The 19,047-nt window shown below is 44.1% G+C and overlaps 2 protein-coding genes across 6 annotated transcripts in view; one reads left to right on the top strand and one right to left on the bottom strand.

Annotated features, from left to right (window-relative positions):
* Positions 1 to 6,503: 6,503 nt before the first annotated feature.
* Positions 6,504 to 8,291, top strand: KLHL34 (kelch like family member 34). Its single transcript, XM_009960445.2, has one exon. It carries the CDS (start codon positions 6,504 to 6,506, stop codon positions 8,289 to 8,291), a length of 1,788 nt encoding a protein of 595 aa, XP_009958747.1.
* A 3,496-nt stretch (positions 8,292 to 11,787) lies between these two features.
* Positions 11,788 to 19,047, bottom strand: part of CNKSR2 (connector enhancer of kinase suppressor of Ras 2) — a 214,524-nt gene continuing 207,264 nt past the window's right edge. For 4 of the 5 annotated variants that reach the window (XM_086466730.1, XM_086466873.1, XM_086466939.1 and 1 more), the window contains 2 exons: positions 15,098 to 15,294; positions 11,788 to 12,003 (listed from right to left, as the gene is read on the bottom strand). In XM_086466730.1, the coding sequence (XP_086322856.1) occupies positions 11,788 to 12,003; positions 15,098 to 15,294 (413 nt within the window). The remainder of the gene's footprint in view (positions 12,004 to 15,097; positions 15,295 to 19,047) is intronic. The other variant, XM_086466800.1, reaches the window with a different exon arrangement.

Below are 19,047 nucleotides of genomic sequence, written 5' to 3'. Positions count from 1 at the left end.
CTCTCCCTTAGCTGTCTCTCCCACTCTCAAACCTGAGTGCTTGTGAGCACATAAGATTAGCAGGTGCAGGTGCAACCCTTTCAATCCCAAGGGTAAGCCTGAGAGTTGTAGATCATGGAGGGACAGAGTCCAAGTCGATGATGACATAGTGTACAGATCACTTCTAGTGATCAGTTGGGTGTGGACATCAGGCTTTCATTATCTCATAGATTAACAGCACTAACAGCAGCTGATTAGGCTGTAACTGTTACTTTGCTAAGCAACAGTCAACATCTTGGAGACCATTTGCTTGAATGTGAACTAGGGAATGGAAGAGGATTGAAGAGCCAAATCCTAACCAGCTTACATTAAAAACACCTTGGTTTCAGAGAGATCTCTGCAGTGTGCAGTTTTACTTCATCTATATGGTGTCGTAATAGAAGAAAATGTAATTTGTGTTTTCTCCTCTGTGGTCCCAGAGCGCTGGTTGTTCCTTATATTTCTGTACTGATAAAAACAAATCCTAGTTGTAATTACAAGTAAATGCATTAAAAGCCCATTGCAACATGGGGAGCTAGTCCCCATTTCCTTGTAATTTTCTTAGACCTGAGGTGTGGATGCCAGTTATACTGGTTTTGTACTGGATACATTTATCCCTAAGACCACAGAAACCATGTCAGAGTGAACTGGACTATCTGCAGTGAGGGCAGAGCTGGGAGCTGCTGGGTGTATCCAACCACAGACAGAAAGGAAAGACTCAACTTTTCTGCCATTAGTGGTCATACAGCCCAAAGCTGCAGCCTTTGCTGCCAGATGTATCCAAACTAATAAAGTTTGGGAACGCAGTTCAACCAGCTGGAAGGTCTTGGGGAGGCAGGAGTGTTTCATGGGGGTCAGAAATATTCCTTTTATAGCAAGGGGGCCTCCACGTATGCAGAAGTAACCCGTGAGCAGAGCAGCTTCATCTACGGCTCTATGTGTCCTCACTGTGCAAAGTCAGCATCTGCCACAGTCTTTGAGCAGCCCTGAGCTGGATGCAGAGTGAAAGCACCCTGGACAGTGGCTGCAGGTCCCTCTCTGCCCCAGCTGCAGCACAGGCAGTGCTGGCTGCCTGAGAAGCAAAAGCAAGGTCTCAATGCAGAGCATCTCCAGTGCCACCAGACCGTGACAGAAGCAGACAGATCTCAAGCAGCCCTCTGCCTTCCTCTGTGAAGCACTGTGAAGGCCATTAGTACATTTGCTCTGAAATAGGCTCATTAAAATACACATTCGCTTTCGTTATTCTGCAGCTCCATTGCCTGACTCATCCCACTGCAGTCCCTTTGAAATGGGAACCCAAGTTAAAAACTTTCCCAACTTGTTTTGTATTCACTGAGGAAGCTCAGGTCTAACCCACTGAGAAAGCAATGGAAGCCATAAACACATCTGTCTTCGTGGGAGGCAAAGAAAAGGGAACCTGAAAAAAAGAGAGAAGAAACAAATGAGGCACTGGCTGATTGAAAGACTGTTATTTCATGTTGCCTTTCACAGTTTGACACAGGATGCTTTCTCACATTGGTGTAGCTAGGGCTAGTATAACACAATTGGGGCATGGCACCCCCAACCCAGGTGTGCCAATGGTATTGCCTCCTTTCCTCCTCTTTTCTGACAAAACCACAGAAAACTGCCACACAGCCATGCCTTAGCAGACATTGCCTTGCGGCAGGCTTTGGCTGGGACCCTTGCTCTGACTCCGGATCACACTAAACTTCTACTCCCCAGTGACAGACAGAGGCTTGAACTCAGACAAAGTTTCTTGCCAGGATCGTCCCCAGATGCAGACCCCTCCTAGGGTGGCACGTGGGTGGGCGCGGTGTGCCCAAGGGTGTGCAGACTGCTCTGACGGGCCAGGGGATGCACTGCCCTGAGCTGATTTCCTGCTCCCCCAGCTCACAGGGAGGGCGGACAGAGTCCCGTGGACACCTCTGTCTCCTTCACATGCAGACAGTGCTTAAAGCCACGTGGGTCCTCAGCCTCCCCCTGTCAAAATGGAAACCTCACAGCTTAAGCCCACCTCATCCAAGCCGGTAACTTTCTCCTTTGCTTTTACACACAGACATGATCTCACCAGACATTGCTTTTATCTGCAAGAAAATTTCTCCCTCTTGCTGTTTTGTTCTTAAAGACTGCTCTCCAGGGCTACATAGTCTTTGCTTTAAATGGGGTGACCCCAATACTATTGTGAATGATTATTCAAGGATGAAGCACAGACTCTAGTCCAACGATTTTTACAAGACAACTTAAATCAATACGATCTTCCTGATTAGTAGTTTTTAGAAAACCTATGTGCTACATTATCCCTATTACATTCACCGTTATGGCTCATTTTTGCTATGTTTGTTCATGCAGTACATTATCAAGCAGCTGAAGCGTTTGCTCTGTTGTCCTTCAGACTGCACTGATTTCTTCTGGAAGAAAGTGCAGCTCAGAAATCCTCTGCTGTGGATTTTTGTACCGAATATTTTACAGTAAGCCACTTGTTACTAATGAGCCTAATTCTACTTGTACAACACCTTTTATAACCTTTACTTTTAAAAAATATTTGGGAAAATTTACAATGGTAATTGAGGTGTTTATTAAATGATGGCCTCCTTGCAAGATTAAACTGAACATGGCATTGCAATTCAGACCATTTTTCAGCTTTGTGTAGGAAAAAAAATAACTGCAAACATGGAAGCCAACATTTTTCACAGCACACCTCTGAATATTCTTTTTTTTTTATTGCAGACTGTCTGCTGTAGTACAGCAATGATTTAAACAGAAAATATACTAAAAGCCTGAAATCTAAATCTAATTTGTAGTCTAAATGATGCACATGATTGAAAATGTATTATCTATTCCCAGCAAATCAATATAATTGAAACACTAATGTTTCCCTAATTTTAAGCACCATCTAGTGAGTCAAACATTAGATTTGATCTTCCAAATTACGTCTGAAAAAAAGTAAGATCATGGCTTGACTGTATCTCACCTAGTGCTATGTCTCTTCCTGAGGCTCATAAATTAGCTGTTTAGCACTGTCTGCTCTCTTGCTAATGGACATGAAATACTCCTCCAAAAGGTGCCGAAGACCCAGGCTGCTGCCTGCAGATAATTTGTCTGTTGACAAAGGCCAGGTGCCACTGAGTAGGCTCCCTAGTTTTAGACAAAGCTGACTGCCTAAAAGTGGAGCAGGACGAAACCTCATTTCAATAACGACAATCTTTTTCTGTCAGTCCAGAGCAAAGGACTGGAAAGAAACGTGGCTTTATTTCAATTATAAGTGAAAGAAAAAAAAACCTCTGGGCAAATAAACAGCTTTATAAGGATCATGATTCTTACTATTTCTATTAGCTGGCTTGCCACGAAGATGAAGTAGGTCTGGGAGGGAATTGCACAGCAAATCTGCATATCATTATAGGACCAGCTTATCCAGCACTGGTATTAAATCAGCTCAGTTATATTGGTGCCGGCTCCTGTGGTAACGCACTGTAGTTGGCTGGCAACTGATCTGTATAAACTGCAGCCCATGTGCTGAATTCATTTGGAGAGCAAGTGATGCACAACCAGTTTGGTTAACGCGGCATCACTCCAGGCACAGGCATGGATGTTCAGTCTGAGCCTCATTTGGCCTCTCTGAAGTCACCGTGTTTGTGGGTGGTGCTGTGCTGGTACTTCACACCTGCCACAAAACCAGTGTGAGCCTGGGCGGTATCTGGCCTGGCCTTGCTGAGGGAGAGGAAAAGGCATGCTGCCTTTGCCTGGGAGTGCATCCTTTGATGGGGGAAGTTTGTTTTGGCTGCTGCTGGCAATACCCACAGTTGCCCAAGCCACATCTCTCAGCCCTTTCTGGTACATTTAGATCTGGAGGAAGTAGGATTTAATTATGTGTCCTCAGTCTCAGCTTCTATGGCTTACCAGAGTACACAAAGCACCTTACCAGTGCTGGGGGACTGTTGGCCATGGCTCAACAACAGAACAGTGCAGTTTCTCTGCATCGGGTGGGCATCATGTGCCAAGGGTCTCTCTCAGCGGTGGGTCCCCAGCTACCGGCCCAGCCGGTGCCTTGCCTCTGCTGTGCTCTGGGTTGGGGCACTACAGCTGCTTGGGAGGCTACACAGTGAGGGAGGCTGAGGACCTGACCCAGGCTACAGAGAAATCTCCACTGTTGTATTTTTGGGTTTTCCCTGACTCCCCTCCGAACATCAGTTCCTGGCTGTGTCACCTCCCAGGCCCCCACCTCAGAGCAAGAGTGGCAGCACAGGCAGAGGGCTGATGGAGGACGAGGACCATTGGCAAAGAGGTGGTGCCAGGACTTGCTTATTCCAGAACTGCTGCAGAAAAATCACTCTTGTGCTGGCGGTGCAGCCTCCTGCTCCCCTGTGCTCACTGCTCAATCTCCCAGGGACAGTGCGATGGCATAGAGCCGGCTTGCTGCTTTGAAACATTGGAGATTTATCTGCAGCTCATGTTATTGAAATCTGGTACCTTATGGGGTTAAACTGGGGAAAGCAGTATCTTTAGGAGTGGGAGTATTTAAGGCACCTGGTCTCTGGTTTGTCCAAACAGGAAAAGCATCAGACCAGAAGCTTGGACTCAGCTGCACAGCTTTCCTAAGGACATCTGACATACTTCAGAGTTGTCCCAGCATGGGCATAGGCAAAGCCACTGGGAAAGAGAAACAAGGTATTCCTTTCTTCCTTCATCCCCACTGCCTGTACATGTAATTTTGCTAGCAAGGGAGAAGACTTTTTAGGAAGATCTGTATTTATAGTCTATAATGTCACGATGGAAAGAGAGTTCAAGCAGTAAATAAATTTTCAGAGCTATACAACAATGAAGAGCAATGTTTTTGGAGTCATTCCCTACAAACAGATCAAAGCATGTGTAGGTATCAGTCTGCTTAGCAAGACAGCTGAGGGTCACTAGAACAGCCACATGGCACGCACATTAGGATCCACTCCGCTCCCAAACACCCCCCAGTTCCAGCGGTGAGCCAGAATTGCATGATATCACATAAATAAATATAAATAAATACTGTAAAAAGGCTTTACCTTTGGCTTGAGCAAAAGGTGAAAATTTTCAGTCCTGCAGGATCCTCTTCTGCCCCCAAGTCTGCTGGCTCATAATGCAGTCAAATGGTCTGGCATTTATCAACCCTGTCAAGGTTTGCAAGTCCTGAGTGTGTTTGACTTGGAAAAAATGGTGTCAGGAGGAGATTCCTGAACACCTCCACCCAGAGTTACACAGGGAAAAAAAAAAAAAAAAAAAGAAAAGCAAGGTTTAAGAGATCAGGATGTATAGTCTGCCCAGAGCTACTATTCCTGGTAGAAATCAGACCCTGAAGGGCCTGGGTGAAAATCAGGGATAATCCCCGTATACGTGCTTCTAATTGGGACAAACTGAAAGTGAGAAAGCTGAGCGAGTCAGCTCTGGCCCATCCCTGGGGGCTCCGGGTTTGTTGCCAGCTAGTAACCAAGAGAACAATTATGTGAAGCCTCCTCTATAAACAGATCTTGGTTTATTATGGCCAAACTGGGGGAATCTATTTTTGTCACTGCTTTGTGCGAATGTGTCACCCTTGTGATTTCCAGCCAGGTCATTCCGAGTCAGCTGCTTTGGCTGCGGCTGTCGGTGGAAGCTTCTCCATCCGCCCGGTCCCTGGCCCCTTTGCTTGCCTGCCTGGGTCGGCTCCCGGGCAGGAGGGACGAGGCGATGTGCCTGTGGCTATTCTGGTAGCTGTGAGTTATGGTGGTGTCATGTGAAGGAAAGAGCCCAGAAATGCATGTCAAATCGAACCAGTGACTAATCATGATATTTTGGTTGTCTTAGTGCCTGCCGGGCTAAGATTTATGGGATTAGAAAATCTTCACGCAATAATCCCTGGGTGCTGATTTGATCTTCAGCTGAGGCTTCTTAAAAGAGTGTGAAAAGAGGACGAAAAGGGGTCTGCTGTCCCACGGGTGGCAAGGTCTAAACTTATCTCAGTTAGAAACACAAACAAGAGAGGAGAAAAGCCAGCACTCCTTTCTCGTCCGTGTCTGCTCGGAGCCATGCCCTGGCAGCCAGAGAGGATCTACTTGATCTGCCTGCGGAGCAAGAAGGGTCGAGGATGGTGGCTGAGCAGACACAAAGTGTCATTTGTTGGGATTGGCATCTAGCTCCCTCATCTGTCACCCGATGGCTGGCCAAGCAAGTGCTCAGCACAACCATGGACCATTCATCCTTGCACAAGCGTCGGCGGCAAGAAAAGTAAGCATTCTACAGCTGCTACGGCATTCAGCTGTTTTTTTCTAGAAAGGAATGCATTGAATTCACTACAAATCTACTAACCGTCTCCCTATGCCAGGCAAGAGACTGATTTTTTTTTTTTTGGTTGGGCTTTTCTCTAACAGCTGGAGGTCTCCTGGGCATTCAAGCAATGGCTGTTGAATAGGGCAGCTGTTTCAATATCTAACTGCATTTTAGCTTTAATAACTCACGGGGAAAGCGTTGCATTGCCTACCATGAGCTACTTCCTGTCCTACTGCAAAGCGCACTGCACTGCCGTGCTCGCCCAGTACCAGACCCTGAGATCAGAGGGCTTTCTGTGCGATATTTTGCTGAAAGTGAAGGAAAACGAGTTTCCTGCACACAAATCCTTGTTGGCATGCTCCAGCGACTATTTCCGAGCCATGTTCAAAAGTTACACCCGAGAGTCTAAAGCCAGTGTAATTCACCTGCAAGTTGTCTCACCCACCGGTCTCCAGCACGTCCTGGATTTCATTTACACTTCCTTGCTGCCCCTTTCCTTTGAAAGCCTGGAGGATACCTTGGAAGCTGCAAGCTACTTGCAAGTGACTGATGCTATCGGTTTGTGCAATCAGTACTTAGTTAACAATCTTGCCTTGGAAAACTGCTGCTTCTCCGCCAATGTGGCCGGGAAGTTCTACCTGCCGGATGCCTTAGCAGCAACAGAAAAATACATTGTCAATAATCTCTGGAAGCTTCTGGACTCGGATTTGCCAGGATTGCTCGAGCTGAACTTCAGGTCTTTGCTAGCAGTGGTTCGGTCACCAGATCTCCCCATGGTGAAAGAAACCCGCCTGTTGAATCTTGTGCTGCTGTGGCTGAAGCAGGATAAATCCAGGCTGGCTCACACAAGCAGCCTTTTAGAGCACATAAGATACGGCCTCATCCCGGTGGAAGAGCTAAGAAAAACCTACACACAGTCAGAAGTGCCCCTCTCTGCAGGTATTAAATGCTTGATCATTAAAGCAATAAATTACCATACATCTGTTTTCAAACAGCCTGTCCTGCAGGATAATTCCACCACACTGAGGAACCAGAAAACTCGGATCATTCTGCTGGGGGGAGGGACAGCAAGCGAGGGGCTCGTCACCGATGTAGTGGCCTTCGATGTTTACAATCACAAATGGCGAGCTCTCACGCAGGTGCGGGACAGGGTGCAGAACCACAGCGTGTGCGTGGTGGGGAACTTCCTCTACGTCTTGGGTGGGGAAATAGAAAGCAGTGCCCTGAGTAATGCTAAAACTGAAAAGATCTTATTGGTTACGAACAAGGTCCATCGTTATGACCCAAGATTTAACACATGGACCCAAATCACGGGCATGCTGGAAAAGAGATGCCAGTTTTCTTGTTGTGTCCTAGGCAAGGATATCTTTGCCATTGGTGGAAGGGGTGAGGATGGGTTGCTGCATTCATCTGTGGAAGTCTACAACATCAGCAGGGACAGATGGACGAAGGCCAGGGAATTGCCATGCAAGGTACATGGCCATGCCAGTGCCATTTGCAAGAATACTATATACATCTCGGGTGGCAAGTATGCAGACCCAGTCAACACAAGCAAGGACGTATATTCTCTGAGTTCACTTGAAGGGCAGTGGGTGAAACAAGCCCCCATGAGCATTGCTCGGTTTGGGCATCAGATGGCAACAATCAGGGAAGCCATATTCACCTTTTTAGGATTATACGAACAGTTCTCTGAGATAGAAAGATACGACCCTGATCAAAACCAATGGACTCGGTTAAGACCACTGATCTATGATCGATTTTGCTATGGCCTGGCAGTGGTAGAAGAAACGGCTCTTCTTATCGGGGGAAAGAAATGGCAAAATTCACAGGAAGTCCCCACGCAAGATGTGGTTGGCTACGACATTGACAACGATGGCTGGGAAGAGATCTGCAAAGCCCCCTTGCCTTGGTGTGGGCTGCAGTGTGCGGTGCTGCAACTCTCTGAACTGGCCGATGAGCAGGATGGTGACAGCCAGCAGAAAAGGCCGCCGAACTGCTGAGCTCAAACGCTGCGGAATAACCCTCCCAGAAGGTGAGCCAGCAGGGCGGTCCTGGAGAAGAAGAAAATTGCAATGGCATGAAACATGACAGAGTGGAGGTTTTGCTTTGATAAGCCAAAGGCATGGTGGAAACAGGCAAGAAAGTCTGTCTCCAGAATGGGGAAAGGTGCTGGGATCTATAGAGCTGGAAGCTGATCTCACTGGGAAGGATGTAGCAAGTAGCACACTTAGAAACAATGTGTGAAAATCGCAATCCTTGACTTTTGAAGAATAATACCTAGATAGCAATTAATAGGTGTTGCAAGTCAGATTTTTCAAAGGTTTAAAAATATAATCCATCTTTTCTGTTTTCTTAATCAGAGGTAATTTTCCCAGCTGGTAAGTGCTATTGAATTTTCATGCTATGGCTAAGCAAAATGAAAGTGAGCTGTATAAAGACTAGAAAATTGATGCCTATGAGAACTAATAATAAGCACTGCAAAGAAAAAGGTATTATTTGATATGCTACATACTAGGCAAGAATGTCTTAGCTACCAGCATGAAATTACTGGACAGAAAGCATGGATTTTTTGATATGTAGACTCAGTTATGGCCATAAGTTAAAACAGTGAGTGTTTGATAGAAGCCATTTCTTTCTGAGTGGCCTTTGTTGTAGTATGCCTTTCAGATGCTTAGTTTGCGTTATTTTAAAGATGCACAGTACCAGTACAGTACATTTCTTTTGTATCCAAACCTTCTGTTAGTTTAAATGGCCAGAGCTGAATGGGTATGCTTATTATTAGACTCTAAGAAACATGTTACAGGAGTTGCTGTAACTAATGCCTTGATACTTACCTTGGTAGTGTACACTGCTTTATCGTACCTGCTCATAGCATTAAATTTGTTCATAGCAGTTGAACTTGTACATGAACTTGTACATGAGAGAACCCTGTGGTCAAAAATGATTTACATTCATCAAAGAGTATGATGGGGAGGGAGGTAACTGAAGGGTTTCAGAACTCTTTATTCAGTGTCTGCCTACACACGAAAACAGCAATAGTTGGCCATGTTGGCAGGGTTCGAAGGCACAGATTATGGGGGTACTTTAAGGCATGTGGATCTACGAAATGCAGGCAAAATGGTCAGATGCCGCAGAATCACTTTGGTATAGAGTAAATTGAATCTCGAGTCACAAAGATTCATTTAAAAGCTAAATTTATTGTACTTCATTTTACAGTGTTCCCTTTCTAGGCTGAGAGTTAATACAATAAAAATATATATAGAAGAACATTTAATAGTCTTAAAAGAAGGCAGCACAATGGAGAGGACACATGTTCTTTGTCACTAGACTAGCTTAAAAAACTGTAATGTTTAATTTTCACCTTTAAAGCAATCAAGCTGACTTTACTAATGTAAAGTGCAGGCAGATAGCTGTTGCATAGCAACAGATCTAAGTCTTCTGAACTGCCTTGGTTTTGACAAGGAATCAACTACACAATGTGCATATACATCCATCAGATATAAAGAGGTTTTTATATGAATATATTTACTTTTGGTCCAGTAAAACAATAGCAAGAGAATCTAAATGCTTGGAACAATAGCACAATCCATTTCAAGTCAAGCATTTTTAAAGAGAAATTTACAAAAACCTCACAAATTTAATATACAAGTCAGTACCCATGCAGTAAATAAATGTCCAGTTTATACAAACAATATTCTTCTAATGGTATAAATATTACACTGGATCCAGAATTCTATACAAACGTTAATACGTGATTTGTCATCCATATCGACTTGAATATAGGATTACTGAAAATGGGCTACAGGAAGGCCACTCTTCTGTACAGTTGTGCAAAATCTGCAAAACATTTGCAATCCAAATGCAATAAAATAACAGGAACGAAAGAGGGAAAGAGAGGGAGAAAGAGAAAAGAAAGAGAGAACAGGGAGAAAGATAAAAAGAGGGAGAGAAAGAGAGAGGAATAAAAAGAAAGAAAGAAGGAGAGAGAAAATAAATCTGTCCATTCTTTCCTTCAACCTTTCATGGATTTAACTGCCAGGAAATATCAGAGCTCATAAAGTTTAAAGTACATTCACTGAGCTGTACAGGCAATAGTCTGAAGTTGGTGAAGAGTACAACTCACTGTAAATAGTATAAAGGAGGCTTTTCCCTTTACGTGAGCATTATTAAATCATGTTGTGAATCCTAACTTACGCAGGAAAATACTGAAAAGCAGCAGAAATATTTTGTCATGCTCTGATCACTGTTCGAAAACAAGCCCATAAAAAGTAAATATGTGATTTAAGATTTCCCTCCCACTTTTCTATTCCAGGTATGTGCCTAATTCTAAGGAGCTATTTCTACTCATATTCACTGGGTTGTCTCCAGCACATCTCAAATCTCCTGGAAGTTTAAGACATTTTAATTGGCTTGTGAACTCAGCAGAACCCAGAGACATCCCTTTCCCTTCAAAAGCAAACCAGAGGCTTTTTTACTCCTCAGTTATTTTTCAGGTTCTCTGCTCAGCTCTGCTCCCATCACACGTTTTCCCTGCACATAATATGGCCAAATTTCACAGCTCAGAAAACACATAGGAGAATACTTGAAAAAATGTATTCTTTCCTTTTCTATTGTGGGAGTTTTCAAAGCCTCTCAGATTGGGAACATTTCGTTGGGAACCTTTTCCATTGCTGCTCTTCTGGGCAAAAGAAATGCCGCTATCAAGCATCTTCAAAGTCTGCATTTTCTCTTTTGCAAAATCTGCACATTATACTGATACCTTCAGTACAAAAGCAGCATAAATGACAGTACCATGACTAATTTTTAAAAAAATCAACCAAATGTGATTAAGAGACAAATAACACATAATTTGGTCTTAATTAGAATACAAACCAGCATCCATTTGCACTGATGTAAACCTTAGCAACTGGCTTTAAAAACACAAGGAAATAAGACCTAACCTTTTGATACTTAAATTCACATCAGTCATTTCTGTCTGCTGGTTTTTACCCTTCTGTGTGTTTGACAAAACTGAAACACAACCAACACATTACACTTTTTCCCTGTTATTTAAGAAAACTCCTAGAGTTTCTCATGAAATATAAAAATTGGTTTTCTCCCACCACCAAAATAGTACCTGCACTCCAAAAATGCAATGCAATACTGGAATTATATAATATAAAATATTGTAAAAGTGACCTTCGCTAACAAAACCTTTAGCATGTGGAACTTCCTATGTGAAGGCCACAGTCTTCCAAAAATCCTTTTAAATACTTTAATAGCTAAAGATCATGTTTGTTATTTCACAGAAGGTAAACACGAGCAGAGCACTGGTAGCATATAAAATATACAAATCCTCATTAAAGACGTGGTATTGTTGACCATTGAAGGCTTACTTCACACAACTGAGTAGCATTAAAATATAATTTACTAGAGCTCCCACATAGTGATATAAAAACTACTTTATGCACTTAAGTAAAGTGTTGGAGAGTAGCAAATGGACAAAAAGAGAGACCTTTATACATGCGTTTCAATGTAAGAGTGAGTGTGCGCTAAGGAGGCTATAAGTGCATCAACCTCAGATGAGCCATTAACAGAGTCCCTCGGGGTGCTGCTTTGATAGATGTCCATGAAGAGATCGAGGTACATTTGTTTCCATTCTTGAAAGTCTCTAGACGTCAAAACTGGATTATCCAGAACTTTATCTATAATGGCTACTTCTCCTTCCCTGGCCTGTGAGAGAAAAGGAACAAGCAGAGTCAATGTGAGTGATGAGTCACTGGCAAAATCAATCACACGGGAAGAAGGAGAGAATAGGAGGTTCAAACTCAAGCCACAGAGCCCCTAAAAAAGCAGGGGGACTATCTGACTGCTATCTGACTGCTTGCAAACAGGAGCCCTTCCTACAGGGTGTCACGCATCACCCTGTGGGGCTGGGGCTTCCCTCGCCTCGGGCAGCATCCTTGGAAACAGTCCCTATTCCCCCTCCTCACTCCTTGTTCTGCTCAAGAAAAAGCAAGCCCTGTACTGTTTACTATTAGCTGCTTGCATTTCTTGAGATGGGTTTCACATGACGAAGTGCCATCTGTTTGCTCTTCTTGATCAGCGTAAGAAACGCTGCATGGGTGCGTGGGATGCAGACAGATGGCCTCTCGCCCGCCAGCAGAGCTAAGCCTTTTTTACCAGGCTTGTCATGAGGACATCTGAGCGCTACATTGCAAAGGCTTGTGCAAGGACCCCCCCATGTTAACGATAACTCATCTTCATTAAAGATCCAGTGTATGCAAAGGGCTTGCTGGCTGCAACCTCCTCCTACCACTGTAGTAGCAAAGAGAGGGCAGAAACGGGTAAAATCTAACATAGCTGCTGGTGCCTCCTTACCCACTGTCGAGGCAGGGGATGTGGCTGTGATTAGTTTATCAGTGATCAGTTTATTGTGAGATGACAGTACAGATCACAGTAAGCCTCAGATAAACCCATAGGAACTCGTGGTTGTTGCAAGCGGTGGAAGCTGGATGCAACAGGCAAGCCTTGGAAACACAGCTAACATGCAGGTTTCCAGCAGAAATGGTATGGTCACCAGCAATCTCCCCTCTATCCTCCCTGACAGATGGGTTTCACACTGCTCATTGCTAACTCACATTTTCCATGTCCATACTACATGTATGTTAAATCTTTTTGGAGAGCATGTTAAAAGGAAATACGAAGCTGTGTCAGTCCACATTGATGGGAGAGGATCAGAAGGGTCAGAGATATCATCCATAAGCAGCAGGTTGAAAGGTATTTTTCATGCTTTGAAAACAGCATCTAATTAACACTGTGTGCCAGTGTACTAATTTTCAGAAATGGAGGTGCAAGCTGAGAATGATCAGTGGAAATTAAAGCATGGAGACTCCTGATTACTGTATCTCTGCCTGAACTACTATAACCTGCTTATTGCAGATTGTGGCTGGTACCCACACCTCTGCACTACCAGCCGGGTAGCTCATACTTGCTGGCAGGTGACTGGGTTTGTGTGTGTCACAGAAAAGAGAGCAGAGGGATCTTTCATTAAAGACTTAGCTGATGGAACAGAGACCCTACGAACAAGAGCTAGAAGCAATTTGGAGGGCTGCCTTAGGCTACTATCTATTTGAATAAATTCAAGGAAAGTCCACACCACCAACTCCAACAGGCCAGTGCAACTGTCAGCAATTAGGAAGGAGAAATCAAAGGCACTGATAAAAAGAAAGAATAACTGATTAGGTAACAGCAGTAGCTACTGGTAGATATGACTACCAGTAGTGTGGCAGAGGTGGAGTTCCGGGCTATAAGGGAGCTAGAAACTCATCACGAGTCACACGATGCCATTGCAAAACAGGCACATGTCACTCTACACTGTTGGTCTACGCAAGAAACAGCAATTATGTGTCTTCGGTACTTGCTGCCATTGCGTTTTCAATTATCGGTGTCATGTACTGTAAGAATGATTTATCCTAATCAAGGTCCAAACAACAACAATGACAGGTTTAGAAAATCTAGCTCATTGATGGAGAGTGAACAAATTGTGTTTGCTTGGTGCAAAAGAAAGAAGTCCCAGAGACGCACAAAAGCCAGGTCAAGAGGCTGCACTGTTTTTGCAATTCCCTAGAGGAAAGCAACTCCATTTGCAGGAAGCCATTGGCCTAATGTAGCTCAGGTATCAATAAATGCTGACAAGAAAGACAATCAAGCATGGCAGCGAGCTGCTGATACCGAACAACAGTCTCGGTATGAGCGATCCTGCCATGGCGCAAAAGCACAGATACAGTGTGAACCTCCTGCCACCCCAACACGTCTGAGAGCACCGTGATTTTGTTTCGGTTTCTCACGCTTGTAGAAGTCATGTGGAAATCCTGTCTACCTTGACTTTTTTTCTGCCAGCCTCCAATCCTGTAAAGAGTCACATGCCCAGATAATACTACAAGTGGTAGTTGTCTTCAATAGAATGATACAGTGCAGAAGTTAAGCACGCGTAAGATTTTTTCAGGATGGGAGCTCCACAGCATGAAAATCATACTGCTTAAATGCTTCTCTAGGTGATGGAAAACTAAATTAATTAATGTTGATAAAGCCCTCTTTGATGAAAGCTGTTACAAAATCTACTGTACAATTACCTAGTGACTTAAAATGTGGTAATTTAATATAGTTAACAGAGTCCCTGGGGAAATCCAGCATATTGTTTGCTGAAATCTCTATCAGGACAGAATTGAACCTGCTGTAACAAACAAAGAAGCTGACAGGGAGGCTAAATGAGCTGTGGTACATTTAGAATAACCATAAAAATCTTCAAATCTATCATTACCACTATCTATTTATTTAATCAAACCTACTGATTAAATACAATGATCCTATCAGACTATGCAGAAAGCAAGTGCACGCTTTCCTCCTGGACAAGCTCAGCAATCAGAAAATAATCAAGTGTTGTAAAAGGTACTGCTCCCTTCTGAAAGCTTGGCTTTGCTTAACTTCAGATTTTGGCAATTACTGAGTGAATGTATTTTGGTAACTGAAAATGTTCAGGAACAAAAAAGGGATTAAGGTTTCCTCCGATAATTTGGTGTCAAATTCTGTTAAACTAGCTAAAGGAGGAGCAGCCAACTGAGATTTTATCTGTGCAGAAATAAAAACTGATCCCTCACTTTGACTGCTCTCCCAAGGCACATTTTTCTCTGCTTTGTTTCCCCATGTCTCCCTTGTTTCGCACACTGGGTTCAGCCTGGACTCCAGCTGCGTAGAACTAATCTGCAAATACAATACAGCCCGATCCAACCCTGGGGCAGGGTTTTTCCTCCCTCTTTTATCTCACCTTTAAAGTGCTTTTCAGAATTCGCAGCTGGTGCAGTTTTTCATTGACTACTGGATCGCTGCATCTCTTTATAAAAGATTTCTTATACTCCAGCTTAGTGGAAATCCGGTGTTCTCCTAAAGGAGACAGGCTGGCCTGCTCCAAGGCTCTGTACAAATCTTGCAAGGAGTCTGCTGTTTTTTCCTTTATAGTTTCAACTGTAATGAGAAAAAGGAGGGGAACAAAAAAAAAGAGGAAAAAATAGAGAAAGGAACAATGTGTCATTAACATGATTACATGAAGATCTATCAAAAATCTTTGCAAAAGGTTTAACTAGACCATAAGAATATTTCACACCTGCTAAGTTCCAGAAAAAACTGCTGCGATTGTAACTGTTCCTTCTCACTATTGCCTTCAGGAGAAAGGGAGAAAAACTTTCAAGAATGTAAAGTCTTGGCCCCCACAGAAAGAAGAGAAATAGTTCAAGGCATAGTAACACTAGAGTGACATACTGTTGGAAATCACATCTCTAATATTGCAGTTAAATATGCTGGTGACTTCATTATTAGAGTGAAAGGAAGCTCTGGAAGCATCCTGCTGAGGAAGGTGATCAGGGATCAGATCTGAGACCAAGAGTGCTGATAATGCCATTCAAGATTATGTTTATGATGGTGGCCTTGGAATGACATAGTGTTTTCCTTCCTAGAAATTCCACTTCTTTTTGTCTCTTATTTTTGATACTCAAGGGTGTTGTTCAATAGTCAGCAATACTGTCACTTGTGGTGGTGTTTTACTCTACTATTACCTCAAGGTTCAGCAGCAGATCACAGACTGGACCTAAGAGTGCATTCACAACAGCCTACCCAGGAGCGTGGCAAACCAGACCAGAGCTGTTTGCATTATAGGTCTATTTATTTATTTATTTATTTGTTAGAGGTTTTAAGATATTTGTTCTAACTGTACCAGGAGCATTTTAAAGGAAAAAATAAAAAAGAAATATTTTGCTTCTCTAAAAACAAAATCAAGCAAAGGCTGGGGATGAAATGTTACTCTGATACGAGCATTTGAAATGCTTCATTTAGAAAGCACCAAAATATTTCAACTTCTCACACGCTGTTTCCCACCGAAGAAATTGTTTGATGACTGTACAAACTTGGGTATTGCCAGTGAAGTGCCAGGATTAGCTGAGTGGTGACCAGGAGAAACCACACAGCCCTGGGGGAGCAGCCAGCCAGTGGGAGAGGCAGCTCCGGCCCCGCTGCCCCTCGCACACCGACGCACCTGTACAGGCAACAGCCGGCCACCGCCTGCACACAGCCTCCCAGCTGTCTCCAGAGCCCTCGGGACCCTCCCACCCAGTCCTGGCTTTCATAGTGGTGTATGTTTTCCTGACCGAAGGTGCCTGTATCCTCGGGATGCTTTCATGAAAGCTCTTGTAGGAAGGCTACAGCTGTTTGGTTTCAAGCATTACTTTTGTCCTGTGACTGACCCTGCACCAAGACACAGCCATCTCCACTGGCTTAAAGTTCTGCACATGCTAAAGTACCCATAAGTAGTGAACCTCAGCCTCCTCAGGTGTTTAGAGAGTTTTTTATTGAGCACCAACAGGGAGGACAGCTAGTGTTTAGAAGCGACATTTCTGACCCAACAGGAGCTACCGGAGGCAACCTCCCATTCAAGCCCATACCATGCAGTACGGCAATTACTCACCTCAGGTTCAAGCAAGAACTCCAAGGACACAAATCTCCACACCTCATGACGAAGTGTTCGCATTTGTATAGATCTTTAAACAATCAAAGAATTTTGCAGTCAGCAACTAATCTAGCTGTATCTCTCATCAGTTTATTCCTTTGCCCTTTTTAGGGGGTAGCTGTTTTTAAAGCACCCATTTTTTTAAAAAAGATATGGAAGTGAAGAAGGGTTCCAGGTTTGAGAACTGGGTTCACATCACTGTAAGGAATGGCCAGGACTTAAAGAAAAATAGAAATGATATGCGTTTCTATTTCTTGTAGATTTCTTCCTTATTAAAACATCTATTGTGTTAAAGAGCAAAACATTCAGTAGCTGAATACTTAAAGATTAGTTAAAATCCCCCACAGTCTTGATTTTTATGCTTTCTTAAACAGTCCACGCAGCAAGGAGATCAGATGTTTGGGATCCCTCTATCAGTTCGTATCACTGAACACTGAAGTCCACCAGCCTGACAGCTAGAGAATGGGAGTGATTTGCTAAAGGGCAAAAGGAAAAAACCCACCTCGATCTGACACGCGAGTATTTTACATCTGTTTCTCTCTTTCTTTTATCCCTTGTTACGCAAGGCAAAAAAGATCTTTTCTCAGGCCTCTTTTCTCCAGCAGCATTGCCACATTGTACCCTCAGGGGATTAGTACAGGGATAGTCTGTTGAAGAAGCAAGCCAGTGCTTTGATTCCACGTCATCAGAATTTACTTTGCCACAGTGATCTAGAGCCCAGACCAGCAACCAGCCACCACAACCAGGCTTGCTATTGAAAACTCACGGCTTCCTGAAACACGAAAGGCCCCCACCATGGAGAAGGACAACGTTTGGGTTCAATCCTGAACGACAAGTGCCTTTAATGAGCCTGAAAGGCAGGATGGGACCATGTAGGTTCAAACACCAGGCTGGGGAGTTTGTGCTGCCCTCCCTCCCTGTGCCGCCGGCCTGGAGGTCTGCATGGCTGGTGCTCCTCAGGGCTCACCTCCTCGGGCAGGCAGCCGCTGCTCAGCACGGGCCCCAGAGGGGCTGCGGCCAGGGGATTTCTACCCTCGCCCCAAATGGGAACAGCTCTGAGGCTGCGTGGGAAGAGGCGCAAGACTGCAGGGGGATGACGCAGGCAGGGTTAGGCAGCAGAGCCCTGATGGCAGGTCTTTGAAAGCCATCGGCACATCACCTCCCCCCGGCTGGGGCTGCCTCCCCCCGGGCTCCGCCACTGCCTTGGTGCTGTAGCTATGAGCGGCATTTAGAAAAGGGGACAGGATTTGCTATAAAGGAAAGAGCAGGGAAGAAAATCAGCAGGTCCCTTCCCTCAAATGTCTCGCTGAGGCTGAGGCAACTCAAATAGGGCAAGACGCCGCCTTGTTCCACCCACGGCGGGGGAGAGGGCAGCAGGGGTCACGCTAACACATCCCAAGCCATTAATATTTTCCAGAGAAACACTGAAGGTCGTGGTACTGCTGCTCTCAATGGCTCTCAGAATGTGGGAAAGAGATTATACATGAATCTCCTCTCCCTCAGCCTTCTGCTAAAGGGTTTGATTGATTTCCTATAGGTGTTGGTGAAACCCTTGGCACAATAAAGCATCTGAGGTACTTGATTAGATATACACTTGAGCTTAAAACATATTTTCTTTTTTTTTAAATCAGTAGATTTGCACACGAGTCATGCTATTTCAGCAGGACTGTCTCCTTAAGGAAGAATGAGGCCTCAGGTAACGCCTTATTTAGGGAAAATGTGGCATAATGGGTTTTGTAGATTACTTCAGAATAGTAGTCAATGCAGCAGGTTGTTTTTCACTCTCACTTGGCTGATGAGTCATGGGTTGCATCTCCCTAGTCGCCACCTTTCTCTGACTGCACTGTCAGGTAGGTGTTTCCACATCCTGCTAAAAACGAGGGTCTCTTCTCTGAAGCAATGACTTTGCCCCTTGCCCCACCCAAGCCTGAACAACTCTGTAACTCTGCAGCAGAAAGAAAGCTGCATAAACTCTGCAGCATATAGGATCTAACTTCAGAACTGTATCTTCTAAGTACCAGAATACACAGGTACTAAATTTTCCAACAATGAAGCTTCTGCTGTGTCTTCGAGTGAATGCAAAGCCATTTGTATTAAATTCAGGAGATAAAGAGTACATCTGTTTAGTAAATGGTGTGTTATTATTTTTCATCATTCTGCTTTCCACAAGGAAAAGTTTCTGAACTTTTTGTACTCTGTCCTCACTTTTTTAAATGCTG

This window comes from Leptosomus discolor, chromosome 1, assembly GCF_034619465.1.
Source record: "Leptosomus discolor isolate bLepDis1 chromosome 1, bLepDis1.hap2, whole genome shotgun sequence".
NCBI classification, from domain to species: Eukaryota; Metazoa; Chordata; class Aves; order Leptosomiformes; family Leptosomidae; genus Leptosomus; species Leptosomus discolor.
This window is presented reverse-complemented; position numbering and strand designations above follow the sequence as displayed.

What these genes read in the sequence shown, in the direction of transcription:
- KLHL34 (XM_009960445.2), top strand. Translation starts at nt 6,504, where the DNA reads ATGAGCTACTTCCTGTCCTACTGCAAAGCGCACTGCACTGCCGTGCTC.